The sequence below is a fragment of the Medicago truncatula genome, chromosome 7 (assembly GCF_003473485.1).
Source record: "Medicago truncatula cultivar Jemalong A17 chromosome 7, MtrunA17r5.0-ANR, whole genome shotgun sequence".
NCBI lineage: Eukaryota > Viridiplantae > Streptophyta > Magnoliopsida > Fabales > Fabaceae > Medicago > Medicago truncatula.
In genome coordinates, this window is record NC_053048.1 from 55109280 (window position 1) to 55125552 (window position 16273).

Genomic DNA, 16273 nt, shown 5'->3' on the forward strand with positions numbered 1-16273 from the left:
GACCCTCTTAAATATGTATGGTAATATTATTTTTTAGGAGACTTCATACTAATAACTTGGTTACCAAAAAAGTTAAGGAGATTAAAAACATATAGCAGTAGTATTTTTTGACGGAAAAAGTTAGTATTAAGATTAAATTTGTTAATTTGTGGTATTATTTTCTCTTTTGAGAAGATTATTTTTTCAATTTATGCTCTAAGAGAATGATCATTTTATCTTCTAATAAAAGTATTTATTATTACTGTTCCCGTGAGCACAATTCAGTTGGTAGGAACAACGCATTATTATATGTAGGGGTCGAGGTTCGAATCTCGGACACCGTTCACTGAACAATTCTAAATAGCATAATATATTTAAGTATCATGCAATGACAGTATAGTGATGCTATAAAAACGAAATGGTAACAAACAAAGTTGCAGAAGTGGCTTGACAACAAAGCTGGCAGAACATAACTCTACCATTCTATTTGCCTCAAATGTACATATAATAACAGCCCTCCTAGCTATTTTTGAACACATTGACGTCAACTGTTTTTAGATCTACACTTATGTTTATCTACTCTCTCGTTCTCACATTAATGTAAGAGGTAAGACAATACTACTATAACAGTTACAGAGGAAATAAAAATTCAAAAAATTACACCTTAATCTTTTTTAGGTACATTGTATTAGTGGTATATTATGGAAGATATAACATCAATTTTAAAATATTAAACACCATTATATTGAATTACATTTTTTACCACCTATTCAAACATAACTTAGTCATTTCAGAATGAAACTAGTTGTCTTATTTAAAAAAAGAAATAACGTACTTTTATAACACGTTATTCATATATGAATTTAAATTATACTTTCGGGTCTTATTTATAAGAAAAAGTTGACTTTTTAGATTCATTGTGTAATTAATGTATCATGTGTAGAATATAGACAAATACACCATTTATGTAATGAATAAAAAAAGTCAAATATTTATTATAAATAGGACCGGAGAGATTATATACTTCTTAATGATAATATGTCTGCACAAATTAGCAAGACCCATAAAAATAATGTATATCATGTACTTCTTGATGAACCTAGCTAGTTGCATTATTTGATCATGGTAACTTTGATACCTTGTCCAAACAAAAATGTGCTAACTTTGATAAATTACATTAATTCAGTCAGTGTACATGTACGAGTTAAGCAAGTATATTGTCAAGAAGTGGTAGTAAAAATAAATGTCCATGTTTGTCTGTAGTTATGATGAAGAATAAATCTGATTGAGAGTCATTTTAAACTCTGGCTACATTGGCGGCTAGAAATTACATGTACTTGAAGTTAGATGGATGTTTTCACTTCAATTCTATATCTAATTTAAGACCAATGATCATTGAGCAATTATGTGAGGCACTTGAATTTTCTTCATTCGGCGGTTTGCTTTAAATCACTGGGAGGTGTGGTAGAAAATAACATTAATGAGTGTTATTTACAGAATGTGTGAATTCAACCTTATATATACCCTTCTCATTTGCATGTTCCATACAAACCACGAGTTATCAAATTGATACATCACATACAATTTAGTAACACTTCTCAGTCCTCTCAATTATTTTGCATTGCAATGGCTACTTCTTTGGTGATTGCTTTTTGTGTAATGATAAGCTTTGTTGGTTGTGCTTATGCTCAACCAAGAGCTTTCTTTGTTTTTGGAGATTCTCTAGTGGACAGTGGTAACAATGACTTTCTTGCTACCACGGCCCGAGCCGACAATTATCCATATGGCATTGATTATCCAAGTCACAGGCCTACAGGGCGTTTCTCTAATGGCTACAATATCCCTGACCTAATTAGTAAGATCGAGTTTACCATTGCTACTAAAAAAAACTTGTATCGGCTAGGGAAATTTGGAAAGAGAAAACATAAAATATTTCTCTAAATTAGTCACCAAATTTAGTGACAAGAGAATTAGCTAGAAAACTCAATTTTTTCAATCACTATTTTTTGTCGCTAATTTATTTTTCTAGTATATATTTTAAAATAATTCAACATGTAATTTTGACTAATCATATACTTGTTTCTAACATTTGTATAATTAATGTGCTACTCTATTGTTAATTGCAGGTTTGGAGCTTGGGTTAGAGCCTACACTTCCATACTTGAGCCCACTACTAGTTGGAGAGAAGCTTCTAATTGGTGCCAACTTTGCATCCGCTGGGATTGGAATTCTCAATGATACCGGATTCCAGTTTGTAAGTGTAACATTAAACTATTAGTAGTAATAATTCAAATTGTTAAAACATTAATATAATGCTACCAAATTGATCATTATATTGTAGTAACATATTAATTAACACATGTATGATTGGTTGGTTTGGCAGATCCATATCATTCGAATCTACAAGCAGCTAAGGCTATTTGAATTGTATCAGAAAAGAGTAAGTGCACACATTGGTTCAGAAGGAGCAAGAAACCTAGTCAACAGAGCACTCGTACTCATCACTCTTGGTGGCAATGATTTTGTCAACAACTATTATTTGGTTCCTTTTTCAGCAAGATCTCGTCAATTTTCTCTCCCAGATTATGTCCGTTATCTCATTTCCGAGTACCGCAAAGTTCTCAGGGTATTATCACTATGTTTAAATTTCAGTCATGTTCTCTGTCACATAACCAATTGACAAAAGTGTTAAAGGATATTTAATAATTAATATGAACATGGTTGCATGTTTAACAATGGCTGTTAGTAGAGGAATGAGTGTGTCACTTTCAAACATGTCTAGTATTATCTATCTATCATTAAAAAAAAACATGTCTAGTATTAATAAAGTCTGGTCAATGTTACTCTACCATATGCAGAGGCTTTATGATTTGGGAGCTCGTAGGGTTCTTGTAACGGGAACAGGACCAATGGGGTGTGCACCAGCAGAATTAGCTATGAGAGGAGGTCCAAATGGTCAGTGTAGTGTGGAACTTGAGAGAGCTGCATCCTTATACAATCCTCAACTTGTTGACATGATCAGATCACTAAACCAAGAGATTGGCTCTGACATCTTTGTTGCTGCTGATGCATATAGAATGCACATGGATTACATTACCAACCCTCAAGCTTATGGTATGTAGTAGTGTAATGCCATATTCATATTCCTTTAAATTGTTTGACTTTGACCAACTCTATCTATATATGTTATGTATTGAATTGGGCTTTGACAGGATTTGCAACATCAAAGGTAGCATGCTGTGGACAAGGGCCATACAATGGACTTGGGCTTTGTACACCAGCCTCAAACTTGTGCCCAAACAGAGAACTTAATGCTTTTTGGGATGCATTCCATCCATCTGAAAAGGCAAACAAAATCATAGTCAACCGAATCCTTAGGGGCAGTGCTCAGTACATGTATCCCATGAATCTCAGCACTATCATGGCCTTAGATTCCAGGACTTGATCAATCCATCCAAGACATTTGGTTAATGTTTTTTTGTTAGTTTATGTGTGTATTTTCTTTATCTGTGTCCTTTTGTTTTGTATTCCATAGCTAGTGGTTTGTCATGCCAAGTTCTTGAGTACTGGTTTTCCCACTCAAATTGTCAGTAATAAAATGTCTTCCTTTGTTTCAATCCTAGTGCAAACATTTCTTTCTGTGATCATCACATTGATATAACTTCTTTTTAGTTCTAAACCGAACATTAAAATCAAGTTGACCTATGGATATTATACAATTTATCAACTTATTAGTATTAAATTATAATTTTTTTTTTCTTGTTTGGAGATCTAAAATAAGGGTTTTGACGATTGGACGACCTTATGTTTACTCAATCGATTCTTGAATTGTTCATTGAACTAAAAAAAATGCAACTTAGTCCATATTTTTGTCATTGTCAATAATTTACAATTTGAGCCTTAAACTTTTAAAAAAATTATAATTAGATGGTTTTTTCTAAATTACCTTTGAAGAATGGTGGGTAATTTACCCACCAACCAATGAAAATGAGCAATTTATTTGTGGGATCAAGATAGTTCATGAATATGTGCTTATGTGGCTAATGTGTATTGGTTGGGGTAAATTATCCATCATTCTTTCATGGGTAGCCTAATTATCACCTAATTAGATTCACAACTTTTTAACTAATCTGTAGCTGATCTCTAAACTTGTCACCAAATATGAACCTGATTATAAATGACTCAAAAATATTGTAATTATAATTCTAAATTATTGTCAAGTTCAGAGATACAAGTACAATTTTTTATTTTATTTTTATTTTTTAAGGAAGATACAATTACAAACTATTGCTATTGCAGATCAACAAAGTAATTAAATCTTACTTTCAATTATTTTGAACAAAATAAAATATTTGAAACACACTGATTTTGAAGTTGTTTACATAAACTTTGTGAATTAATGTGTTGGGATATCTATACGAGCTAGCAACAAAACACACACGTTATTAAAGACTAAAGAGGGATTCACAACAATGAGAGTGACACGACAAGGAAGGCTGTCTTGAAAAATAATACCGCCTCAACCCCATATTAATAGACATATTTCACCATTTTACACAAGAAATATGTACAAATGAAACTTTTATTTTACTGCATTACCCTTATTAAATACTAGTGGAAAGACTTGACAAAAAAAAAAAAAAAAATACTAGTGGAAAGACTTGACAAAAAATAAAATAAAAAATACTAGTGGTAAGACGTTTATCCCCTTTTTTTTATTTATATTTTATGTTGCTTTTAATTTTAAATTTTTTTAAAAGTTAATAAATTGCGATCATAAATTCAAAATGAAAGATATTATTTATAAATTTACTATTAATTAGGTGACACATCTATAAAAAAACTTAAAATAAACACTTCTATAAAAAATTACTAGTAGACACTACAGTTGAAAAAGTACACTCCCCCATCCCCACAATCAGTGACTCGTTTATGTATATAAAAAAGAGAAATGATATTTGTATATCTGTGATAACTTTCTCTTTCATACTCATATGATGTTCTTTACCTCTCTTTTTCTTTTTCTCTCTCCATTGTTTTTGACCAATAAGAAAAGAGAGAAACAAGATTGTCATCAAATAGATGTACATATATCAATACTCTATAAAAAAAATGTTCTAAAATGTATGACATTTTTATTTTTAGAGCAATATTAATTATTTGTTTTTCAATTTTAACTCAAATTAAGATTAATTTCATATATGGTCGTGATGAATACACCAATACATTTTAAATGATAATTTAGTAAAAATGTTATTTTCTCTCATTCATTTATATATTGTTCTTAATCTATGTGAAATTGTTAAAACTCGTTGTGAGATGAAGGGAGTAATTGACACCACTTTCAAAATTTAAAGTGACGCTTATTTTAGGATGAATTTTATTCTTTTAAATATGTCAATTATTTTGGGATGGGAGAAATAATATACTCTCTCGTCACATTATAATTTATAAGTATTTCATTTGCAATATTTTTATATCTCAAGTTATTATATTTTTCTTCGTGATTGGATAATTTCTACATGCAACTGCAAAAATCAATCTCTCAAACCGAGTAGGACCACAACGATCGGCAAAACTCTCCATTTGAAAAACTAATGCAGAGATTTAGTCTTGCACATTATAACGTGATAAAAAAATTGGTTCTCTCATAAAACAATTCTTATAATAAGTCCATAAACAGAGGTCTCCACCATTTCTGGAAAGTTTCTAAAAGGTAGGCATGCATCTAGGTAAGTTTCAAGTCTCAACACACCAAAAGTGAGTACATCAAACTTCCACATAGTTAGCTCTATTGGTAAATTGAGAAGCATTGAAGGAGTTTTAAGAACGAGTTTAATGTTCAAATTCTAAAAACTAACATAATTCCTACTTTTACTACTAACATGGAATGGAAGCACAATGTACATCCAAATTAAACCCCCCAAAAATGCATTAAAGGGGTGAGCCAACAATAGAAGCTTGGTAGCTAAGGACAATATTGGTGAAATAAATATCTAAGGGACCAAGTCTATAAACTCATCAAACTTTTGTGACATTAACTCTGCCTCCAAATGCGATATACGGAGTAAATTAATCTAATTACAATTTTGACCATGATCCATCATGAAATAAAACAAAAAGAATTAATGTTATTTATTTTTCATGTTACATTGTGCAGTGATTGCCATGTGAATTGCATCAACCATGTTGTTTCTTACTAGCTAGAGTGAGGAGGAAACAGCTAGTTTTAATTCAAGTTTACGACTTAATTTGCTTGGAATCAATTAAATAGCCACAAAAGTTGGTTGAATTGAAGAATCTAAGAGGAAGGGGTCAATAAAATATCAAATTATTAACATTTGGTTGTGGTGAAGGGTAGTGTTGGTTGAACCATTTCTCCAGCTGAATTATGTGATGTCAAGGATATTAGGTGTAAGAGTAGTTGGTATTATAAAGTCTATACAGCTCATACTATTGCTTTTACTTTGAGATCGATCATATATAGTATTACATTACCCATATGATATAATAATAATAATAATGTGGTCCTTATAATCACCACTCAATTTTCTTTGGATCCAACCAAGAATTGACCCTTGTTACTGCCTAGTGCCTGCTTGTGTCTTTCTATACGTCTCTACTAGATCTTGAGAGTTATACATACATTTGTGATCAAGTGTATATAAATGGAAGACATATTTATCTTATAATAAGTCGTCGTGAGCATAGCTCAGTTGGCAGGAACATACATTATTATATGGAAGGGCCAAAATTCGAACCCCGGACACCACACTTATTTATTTTGTCTCTATCCTCTATAACTGTTTAACTTTTTTTATATTGGAGATGTGCTCTCACCAAACAAAACACAAAATAGACAAAGGCCACACCAAGAAAGATCAATAGTTTGTCCGGATTGATTTATTTGAAGGTGTCTACACACATGAGTGCATATGAGATTGTTTGGAAAAATTTATAGAAATAAATTATGGCGTGTTCATTAATAAAAAAACATATATATATTGATCTTATTTTACCATTTTTATAGAATTAGTTTATACATAAATACTTTTCATATAACCTATAAGTGGTAGACATGATATTAATTATAGAGTACAAAGAAATAAAAAGTTAATTAAAATTACAGTTAAAATGATAGTACAGTACTTTATTCCGGACAACTTTTGTATGTGCAAATTTAACGGCTGTGTTGAAAATGAAGGAGCAACAATTATAGCAATGATAGGAGGATGAGGGACGATCCAGATTTTAAGTACATGTGGAGTTAAAATTTCAAATAAATAATAATGCAAACTAAATGTTTTTTTTAATCAACAAATATTATTCTTGTTGAGATTGTGTAAGAAACACAAAAACTCGGGATCAAATAGTCTAAAATACAGTAGTGTGCTCTTACAAAGGTGCTAAAAGCAAAAGAACAAGCACCTGCCAACCTAATACTTAGCAATTTCATAAAAATAAACACTATGCACACCAAAAATACTTACCGCTAAAGTGACAATAGAAGCAGCTGCACACCAAAACTAAGGGGATGAGATTGAAAGTTGAGAGAGAGGATAAGAAGAGGGCAAGAGGTGCACATGACTCAGGGGAAAGGGAAAAGGACATAGTTATTTACTGAGTTACTGATTTTGTGTTTTATTAATTATTAAAAAAAAAAAAAAAACATGTGGAGCTATAGCTATAGCTCCACATGGCATCAATGTGCATCCGCCCTTGAGGAGGACTTACACAAAAAATGATCGAGGGACTTTGACAACTTCACTATTCACTAAGACCATCCAGAAGTGTGATTGCTTCACTAATTTAGCACACATTCTTATTGCTGACTAGAAAATTTGGAGGTTTAAAGAGAATGGTGAAGCACTTTCTATTTCTATTTTTTTTAACCCATTTAATAAATCATAATGAAATATATAAATTTTGTTGAAATGTACTCCATCCGTCTCACATTAGAAATCATAGAGTTCTCACTTTTTTTAGAGGCGAGTTTTGATACTTATGAGTCGTAGTTTCAAGTGGTTTGTTCTTAGGCTTTCTCTTGGTCTATGGAGTAAAAGTCATAGAGTTATCAGTTGATTTCCAAGGCGCTTGTAACTCAATCTCTATTTAGTTTTTTTTGGCTTGATAGTATTAATTATCAGAAAACAAAAATGTTTAGTAATCATAAATTGCTATTTTTTATTTGTTTACATTCAAAATATTCTAAGGTGGACTATTTTTGTGTGGGTGGTGCTTTGCCACTTATGGTTCGTTTTTTTCTTTGCGGTGTGAATAAATTGGAAGTACATCATAACTAAAATTATAATTTGTAGCTTTGAACCGTACCTTAGTGCGTATACGCACTTGAATTTTTTAAATTAAGTTGAAAAGAGTTAACGTTTTAAGTCGGTTGTTTGGATGACGGATCTTAATATGAATCTTTTACTTCGCCGGATGTATAAACATAAGTGTATGTGAGGAGGTGAACTATATATAGCTCTAATAAAAGTGTCATATGAAGGACAAAAACATCATCTTGGATGGATTGCCAAAGTTGTTTTATCACTATGTTATTTTTTGTCATGGTTTATTAAATTGTTTATTCCAACATGTATTGTTTGTTTTAATATGTAATGTGTAGATATCTCTCTCTAGTTGTGTATCAATCTACCCTTTTTTAAAATGTTTGTGTTGGTATTTGTCTTATATTCAAATGACATCAAGTATAAAGAGGCAACTAATAACAAAGCAGAGTATGTAGTCGGTTGTTTGTACCCAACTGGTTTAAAACATATTTTTTTAAGAACAGTCTTAAAAATTTCACGCACTAAGACGAAAGATCTTATGTTGGTTTCCTAACGTACTTAAAAATGTCTTGAAAACCAATTAAAATCCAATTTCCTAACTGATCTTAAGTAATTTTTATTTTTAATATATTCATTCGTGCACAAAATTTAAAAAATATAGCCATAAAGTGATGTTTTAAAACTATATACCAATGTACTTTTGAAATGGCAACAAGGGTACATGTGTGATCCAATTTGACTGGTAAATGTCCCATGCAGCACAAGAATGGAATGAAGAATTGGCAGTTATATTTATTCTTCCTTATTGGTCGGTAAAGTAATACTACAGAGTGCAAAAGAGGGTACTTTAACATGCATCTTACTATATATGCAATGTATGCATGACAGTCCACACCTTAAATTTTATTTTCCAATGTATGTATGAATAAAATGCAACTACTACCTGTGTACTACCTTTTGTTGTGTGGGCCATTCTTCCATCAATATTATTTTCCAAAATCATCATATACATATTAATATCTCTGACACACTATATATATATAGCACCTTTCCTCATTCCTCTACTTACAGTCTTCATATACATTGCTAATTTTAAGTTGAATTAAATCCATGGCTGCCACTATGGTTTTGCAGTCTTATTACATCAATGTAGTGATCATATTGATGGTGGCATTGACGAGTTGTTTCAAAGGCACAGTGGCACAACGTGCTTTCTTTGTGTTTGGTGATTCTCTTGTTGATAATGGTAACAATAATTACTTAGCAACTACTGCTCGAGCTGATGCTCCTCCTTATGGCATTGATTATCCAACTCGTAGACCCACCGGACGTTTCTCTAATGGCTACAACATTCCTGACTTCATCAGTTAAGATAATCATTCATTTCTATTTGAGAGTGAAGATTGAATCTTCGACCTAATTCTCCCTCACTCAGCAACCATGCAAAATTTATATCCCCCATAATAATGTGATTAACATTAAACTTATATAGTTTTTTTTTTTTTTTTATGCAATGATTTTGCAGGTCAAGCACTTGGGGCAGAACCAACGTTGCCTTATTTAAGTCCTGAACTCAATGGAGAGGCGCTACTAGTTGGTGCCAATTTTGCTTCCGCTGGCATTGGAATTCTCAATGATACCGGAATCCAGTTTGTAAGTGAAATTCTTATCTTAGTGTATTTTTGAATTGACATTGTGATTTTGTCAAACTCACGCACGGGTCTAATTCAAACATACATTTTAATTTGATATTCATGACATGATCTATGTATTACAATTAATTGCAGATAAACATAATTAGAATATTTAGGCAATTGGAGTATTTTCAACAATACCAGCAGAGAGTGAGTGGTCTTATTGGACCTGAACAAACTCAGAGCTTAGTGAATGGAGCATTAGTACTCATCACTCTTGGAGGAAATGATTTTGTGAATAACTATTACTTAGTGCCATTCTCTGCAAGATCACGCCAATACAATTTACCGGATTATGTCAGATATATAATATCTGAATATAAGAAGATTTTGAGGGTAAATTACTCTCTTTTTCATAGCATGTGATCCATTATTTGATTTGATTTGATTTGATTTATTTCACGGTCAAATTATATAAATAATTGGTTAGTAGTATCAATCATGGATATATGGCGTAGAAGTCAGATAAATTTTGTATCAAACATAAGATTGGATAAAAAGTGACATGATGTAATGTGGAGTGTGCAGTGCATGGTAGGTGCCCTTGTCTGTCTCATAGATTAACTGCTCTTTTTCTTCGTTTTGTTTTATGATAGAGAAAGAGAAGTGTTCTTTTTATCTCATCTCATAGATCTCAATAAATGAGGCATTTCGGATGTAATGTTAATGTAGTGTATGGTGGGTATGTTAGAATCACGACCATTCACACCTACCATGATACTAAACACAAACATATATAGTTTTTTTTTTGTTGTTGTTGTTGTATGAAGTAGTTAGCTAGCGTGTTGATTGATATATATGTTAGAATAATAATAACATTTGAATTTTGAAATATTGTTGTGATGTTTAATATCAGAGACTATACGATCTTGGAGCACGTAGGGTGATAGTGACAGGAACAGGTCCAATTGGTTGTGTTCCAGCAGAATTAGCACAACGAGGCACAAATGGGGGATGCTCAGTTGAGCTACAACGTGCAGCAGCTTTGTTCAATCCACAACTTATTCAAATAATCCAACAACTCAACAATGAAATTGGTTCAAATGTATTCATGGGAGCTAACACAAGGCAGATGGCCCTTGACTTCGTCAATAATCCCCAAGCATATGGTAACGTAACTATACTAATCATATTCATATGATATACAGTAATTTAATAATGGTAGCATAACTATTAGATTTATGGTAATATTACCTTCTTATATAAAAAAAAAAGTATTGGTTATGCAGGATTTGTTACATCACAGATAGCATGTTGTGGTCAAGGACCCTACAATGGACTTGGGCTATGCACACCACTCTCTAATTTATGCCCTAACCGTGACGAATATGCATTTTGGGATGCATTTCATCCTTCAGAAAAGGCTAACAGCTTGATTGTTCAACAGATCTTGTCAGGCACAACTGATTATATGTATCCAATGAATCTCAGCACTGTTTTAGCCTTGGATTCCAAAAACACATAGCAAGCTTTGATTGATTTTAATATTCCTGCAAGTTTTTTCTATCTTTTAAAAAGTTGATCTGCTTGTTAATTTGTGATTTATATGTATAAGTTGGATTGGAACTTTAAAAGTTACAGCTCCCTAAATAGTACTTGATGGATGAGGGATGAGCACTATCTTTATTATCAATCTCTCTTGCAGTGCAAAAGTAATTGCATATATAATAATTGAGTCATTTTTGTTGTGTCCAATAGTTTATTTTTCCTTACCACTCTTTTTTTTTTACTATGTATAAATAAGTTATTGCATTTCATCAGAAATAATCGATTCAAGAGTTTACACTTCCACTAGCATTGAACTTGAAGATCTAATATTTTTTTGTTTTGAAACCTCGGTGTTCGGTCTAGGATCGACTAATATGAGGTGTTCATCCAACCGTCCACTTGCAAGATCCTATTTAAGCAATTTCTAAACAACCTCAATCAATTTTACTTCAATGGTGATTAACAATAAGTAACTCTATACTTGATCCCACAAATTTGTATTTTCTTATCTTCACTTAATTTTGATTCAAATTCAAATTTTAATTTACTTACTTTTCTATTTAAAATTTTGAACATTTTTTTAAAATAAATTAAGTGTGGTTAAAGTATTATATGATCATTTATCATTTTATTATTTCAATTCTATAAAAAAGATTTTATAGCGTTCGTAATTTAAAAAAGAAAAGTAAATCCTCCCCTCCTAAATCCTACATCCAAACACACCCTAAACCAATTCAACATCACCTCATCTTGTTTACAAATTGTTTTAGCCTCCTTATTTTATTCAATGTAATACTTCTATCACTACCCCTCAAATATAAATGGATTAGTCTCTCGGTTGAATTGTGACTTGTGTATCACATTTGCACATGTATTCTTTTTACTCATCAGACACTCGATTGTATTCTAGAAAATGTTTAGAAATGTGCATCATCACTCAACAACTGATAATTATGCTATAAATTAATTACCAATGTATTAAAAAAAAAACTGTGATAGAATTTTCTTGTTGATTAAAAAAAAAACTCAAGTAACAGTTAATTTTAGGCCTCAAAACACTTTGGCACGATCCTAACTATAGAGCACAACTTCTTATTTCTTCAACCTTCTATATTTATTTCCTTAAAGTATCAAACCAACATATCAAACTTTGTCTTGCAAGTAGACTAGTGAAACATGTTGATGATGGAAAAGTTAGAATCAAATTCGGTGCCAACCGTGCGTAATTTGGTATTCCGTTCTTGGAAGCATTTACTAACTGCACCCTATCACCACTCATTGCAAAAAAAATGTTATGTTATAGTTTTCATACATATTTTTTGAATATAATTTTAATTCATTTTAGGATATTCTATCATATTTAAAAAAAAAATAAAAATTCTATCATATTTGAAAAAAATGGATATTCTATCATATTTGAATTTATAAATATTTTAAAGGCTTAAATGTTCTTTTGGTCCCTTAACTATTTAATTGGTATCGTTTTGGTCCCTTAACTAAAAAAAAGTTTGTTTGAGGATTTTAAGTTTTTTTTTAGTCTCGTTTTGGTCACTTCTGTTAGGTTTCCGTTAGGGTTTTAAAAAAAAGTTAACTCCTGGACACGTGTCACCTTGTCATTGGCTCTGAGTTTTTTTTTTTTAACAAAAAAATTTTTTTTTTTTTTTAAAATATATATATTTTTTAAAAAAAACCCCAGAGCCAATGACAAAGTGACACGTGTCCCAGAGTTAACACGTGTCACCTTGTCATTGGTTCTGGGAATTTTTTTACAAAAAAATAAAATATATATATTAAAATATAAAAAATATTTTTTTTTTGTAGAAAAACAAAATCTCAGAGCCAATGACAAGGTGACACGTGTCCACACTTAACTTTTTTTATTAAAACTAACGGAAACCTAACAGAAGGGACCAAAACGAGACTAAAAAAAAACTTAAAATCCTCGAATAATCTTTTTTTAGTTAAGGGACCAAAGCGATACCAATTAAATAGTTAAGGGACCAAAAAAGCATTTAAGCCTATTTTAAATATACCTGAACCAAATTTAGTCTACCTCTTCCCCTTGACAACTATTTAAACAAAAATTCCAACTCTCCCCACCCAATTTTTTATTTCCCTCCACTAACGCGCGCGTGCGCACCCACACATACATAATATAACGAAAGCAAACATTTAATTAGACTTATGAAATAAGACTCAAATGTATATTATATAGATAAATTATCAACGTTAACAATTTTATTGATTCCAAGAGACTCACGAAAACACATCTCTTAAAGAACATTAGACTCATGAGGAGTTAATTCTTTCATTGTAAATGTTTAACACATATTTTTTACTTGTTTATGCTAAACTAGTTTATTGAATTATCATAATGCTAACTCATCATTGCTTTCACAACTAACAGCTGCATGGAATTCAAAGATGAAACTGATTCTTGGTAATAAATCCAATTTTGATATTTTTCATGTAAACACTTTATTAATTAACATAATATACTGATTTTGATTTCCTACATTTTTTAAAAGGTGTTGTTTCTGGTGTGTTATCAACACTTTTTGTGATCACAGAAGCATTTTTTCTTCTCTCTTTCAATTCAAGTTTTTTACTTTTCTGTCTGTTTTATCTGTTTTTTGTTCATCATTTTTTTGAGATTTATCAGTATCGTGTTTTGTATTTGAGGTAATACTTATAAAGTTGGAACTTTGATTGGTGAAAAGTGGAAAATAGGTGTTAAGACATGCATTTGTGCAAATTAAAGAAATTGAACAGGGGATAGAAAAATTCAATTAAAAATTATAGCTATAGCTTTCACAAATGAAACTCCCCCTGATTTTGAAAAGTTATTATTTTTTTCTTACTTTTTCTGCTACTTCATTTCCAGATTGATGAGAATGTGGCTAAAGAGATTATCAACCACAGGTCTCTTCGGGACCCGAATATATATAATTTCATCTGTTGGATAGGTTTGTATTGAGTACATTGTTAATTGATTATGAGTTGTTAACTGTTACTTCAATGGGGTTTTGACCACTACTCATTTAGCAATAGTAATGGAGTATCCATCCAGCTGGAGAGACTAGAGAGGATCTGTAATGCTGGTCGGTTCAGCGAATTAGATGAGGTTACTTCAATGGGCTACAAGAAACTTCAACCAATATCAAACCTTCTTCTTGCAGTATAAGCGGAGTCCTTACGGTTACGGTCAATTGTCATTATAGACAGTGATCATGTCTATATAAAAAGATCAAACAATTAAGATTATGAATTTTTTAATTGGCCAAAACTTCTTATGTGAGTCGTCCAGTCTCTATACAACGCCTCAACCAAATTTAATCTACCTCACCCCACTAACACACACGCACGCGCGCACCCACACATACATAATATGGTGAGAGTATACATTTAAATAGGTTTATGAAACAAGACTTAAATGTATAGTATATAGATATAGATAAAGTATCGACCTTAACAATTTTATTGATTCGTAAAGACTCATGAAAACACATCTCTTAAAGAGCAATAGACTCATAAGGAGTTGATTTGTTCATCGCAAAAATATTCATGTTTGCTTAGGGAGCAAATGACTAAATTTATGGAAAGTTTTTCTCAAGGTCCTCTATCTCCATCCACTGGCGTGGCGTATCCAGAACCCTGGATTAGGGGGTGCAAACATATTTGACTTGCAAAATTTAGTTTTTTTTTTCTCATAAAAAAGTTGCACATTTTAGTCCTCCTTCGTCTACATAAATGATTTATTTATGAGGAGGTCTAGAATTTGATTATGGAACGAATGAGATTAAAATCACATGTTGAATAAAAGAGGTGTAAAAAACCATTTCGGGTTACTCCTTCATGAATTGTAAAAAAAAATCTTTATTCATGTCTATGTTACTTCAATTTTTAAATTTTTTGATGTTTTTATGCAATTATGTCTAATACCTTATAAAAGGTAATACCATCAGCATGATTTAATGGTTTAACACTTAACTAAAGACTAAGATTTTTTTAAAAAAATTTTCTAATATTTTTTTAGGGAAATTAATTTATTCAAATATTTATCACTTATTATTTGGAAGAGTAATATCATCAACAATATATATATATATATATATATATATATATATATATATATATATATATATATATATATATATATATATATATATATATATATATAATGATCATAGGCATAGTCTCTAAAGAGAGAGAGAGAAGAAAAAAAAAACAAGAGAAAAAGTTCTAGAAAATTATTACTCGTGAAACATTATAATATATATTACATTTGTACACAAAGCATATAAATCACAATGGCTCAGCCGTAGAAGAACTTAAACATGCTATGGTCAAGAGTTCAACGCTGATGACCACGCTGGACCCGACATTTTTTGTGCTTAAGTTGTTTGTGCTTCGGTGTTGTTATTTAGAAGAGGGGTGACTTAGAAGAAGCAAAGTGAGGCGGTTTATATAGTAGTGGAAAGAAAAAAAATGCAATGTGACAAGAAATCAAAGTATTTTTCTTCCTATTTTAGTTGTTTCTGCAATTTTAGAAAGATGGTCCTTAGCTCATTTATGTAGTTTCACAACAATTCTCCACTTCCGCTATTAAAATTGAAGTAATTGAGGCAATGTGAGTATTTTTGAAAGATGCTCGTATCACATGTTTAAGAAGCTCAATGAATATGGGTGCACCTCACGTGGAAGTCGCAATTGCATGCTTGTCTACGGGTATGTATCTAATGGAACTGTGGCTAATCACCTTCATGGCAACAAAGCAATAGAGGGAAAATTAACTTAGAAGGTTAGGATGAATATTGTAGT

The 16273-nt window shown here is 31.3% G+C and overlaps 2 protein-coding genes across 2 annotated transcripts; both read left to right on the forward strand.

The window, feature by feature from the left end:
- Positions 1-1509: 1509 nt before the first annotated feature.
- Positions 1510-3596, forward strand: LOC11420861 (GDSL esterase/lipase At5g33370). Its single transcript, XM_003626445.4, has 5 exons — positions 1510-1834; positions 2106-2233; positions 2363-2605; positions 2838-3093; positions 3192-3596. Exons 1-5 carry the CDS (start codon positions 1606-1608, stop codon positions 3422-3424), a joined length of 1089 nt encoding a protein of 362 aa, XP_003626493.1. The 5' UTR covers positions 1510-1605; the 3' UTR covers positions 3425-3596.
- A 5727-nt stretch (positions 3597-9323) lies between these two features.
- LOC11431334 (GDSL esterase/lipase At5g33370) lies at positions 9324-11659 on the forward strand. The gene is made up of 5 exons (XM_003626447.4): positions 9324-9636; positions 9796-9923; positions 10058-10300; positions 10821-11073; positions 11194-11659. Exons 1-5 carry the CDS (start codon positions 9381-9383, stop codon positions 11427-11429), a joined length of 1116 nt encoding a protein of 371 aa, XP_003626495.1. The 5' UTR covers positions 9324-9380; the 3' UTR covers positions 11430-11659.
- Positions 11660-16273: the final 4614 nt, after the last annotated feature.

Bases quoted from the DNA above. Each gene is read 5' to 3' on its own strand.
- LOC11431334 (XM_003626447.4), top strand. From the start codon at position 9,381: ATGGCTGCCACTATGGTTTTGCAGTCTTATTACATCAATGTAGTGATC. The intron at 9,924-10,057 runs GTAAGTGAAATT...AATTAATTGCAG, and splicing joins ATGATACCGGAATCCAGTTT to ATAAACATAATTAGAATATT. The intron at 10,301-10,820 runs GTAAATTACTCT...GTTTAATATCAG, and splicing joins AATATAAGAAGATTTTGAGG to AGACTATACGATCTTGGAGC.
- LOC11420861 (XM_003626445.4), top strand. From the start codon at position 1,606: ATGGCTACTTCTTTGGTGATTGCTTTTTGTGTAATGATAAGCTTTGTT. The intron at 1,835-2,105 runs GTAAGATCGAGT...TGTTAATTGCAG, and splicing joins CAATATCCCTGACCTAATTA to GTTTGGAGCTTGGGTTAGAG. The intron at 2,606-2,837 runs GTATTATCACTA...TACCATATGCAG, and splicing joins AGTACCGCAAAGTTCTCAGG to AGGCTTTATGATTTGGGAGC.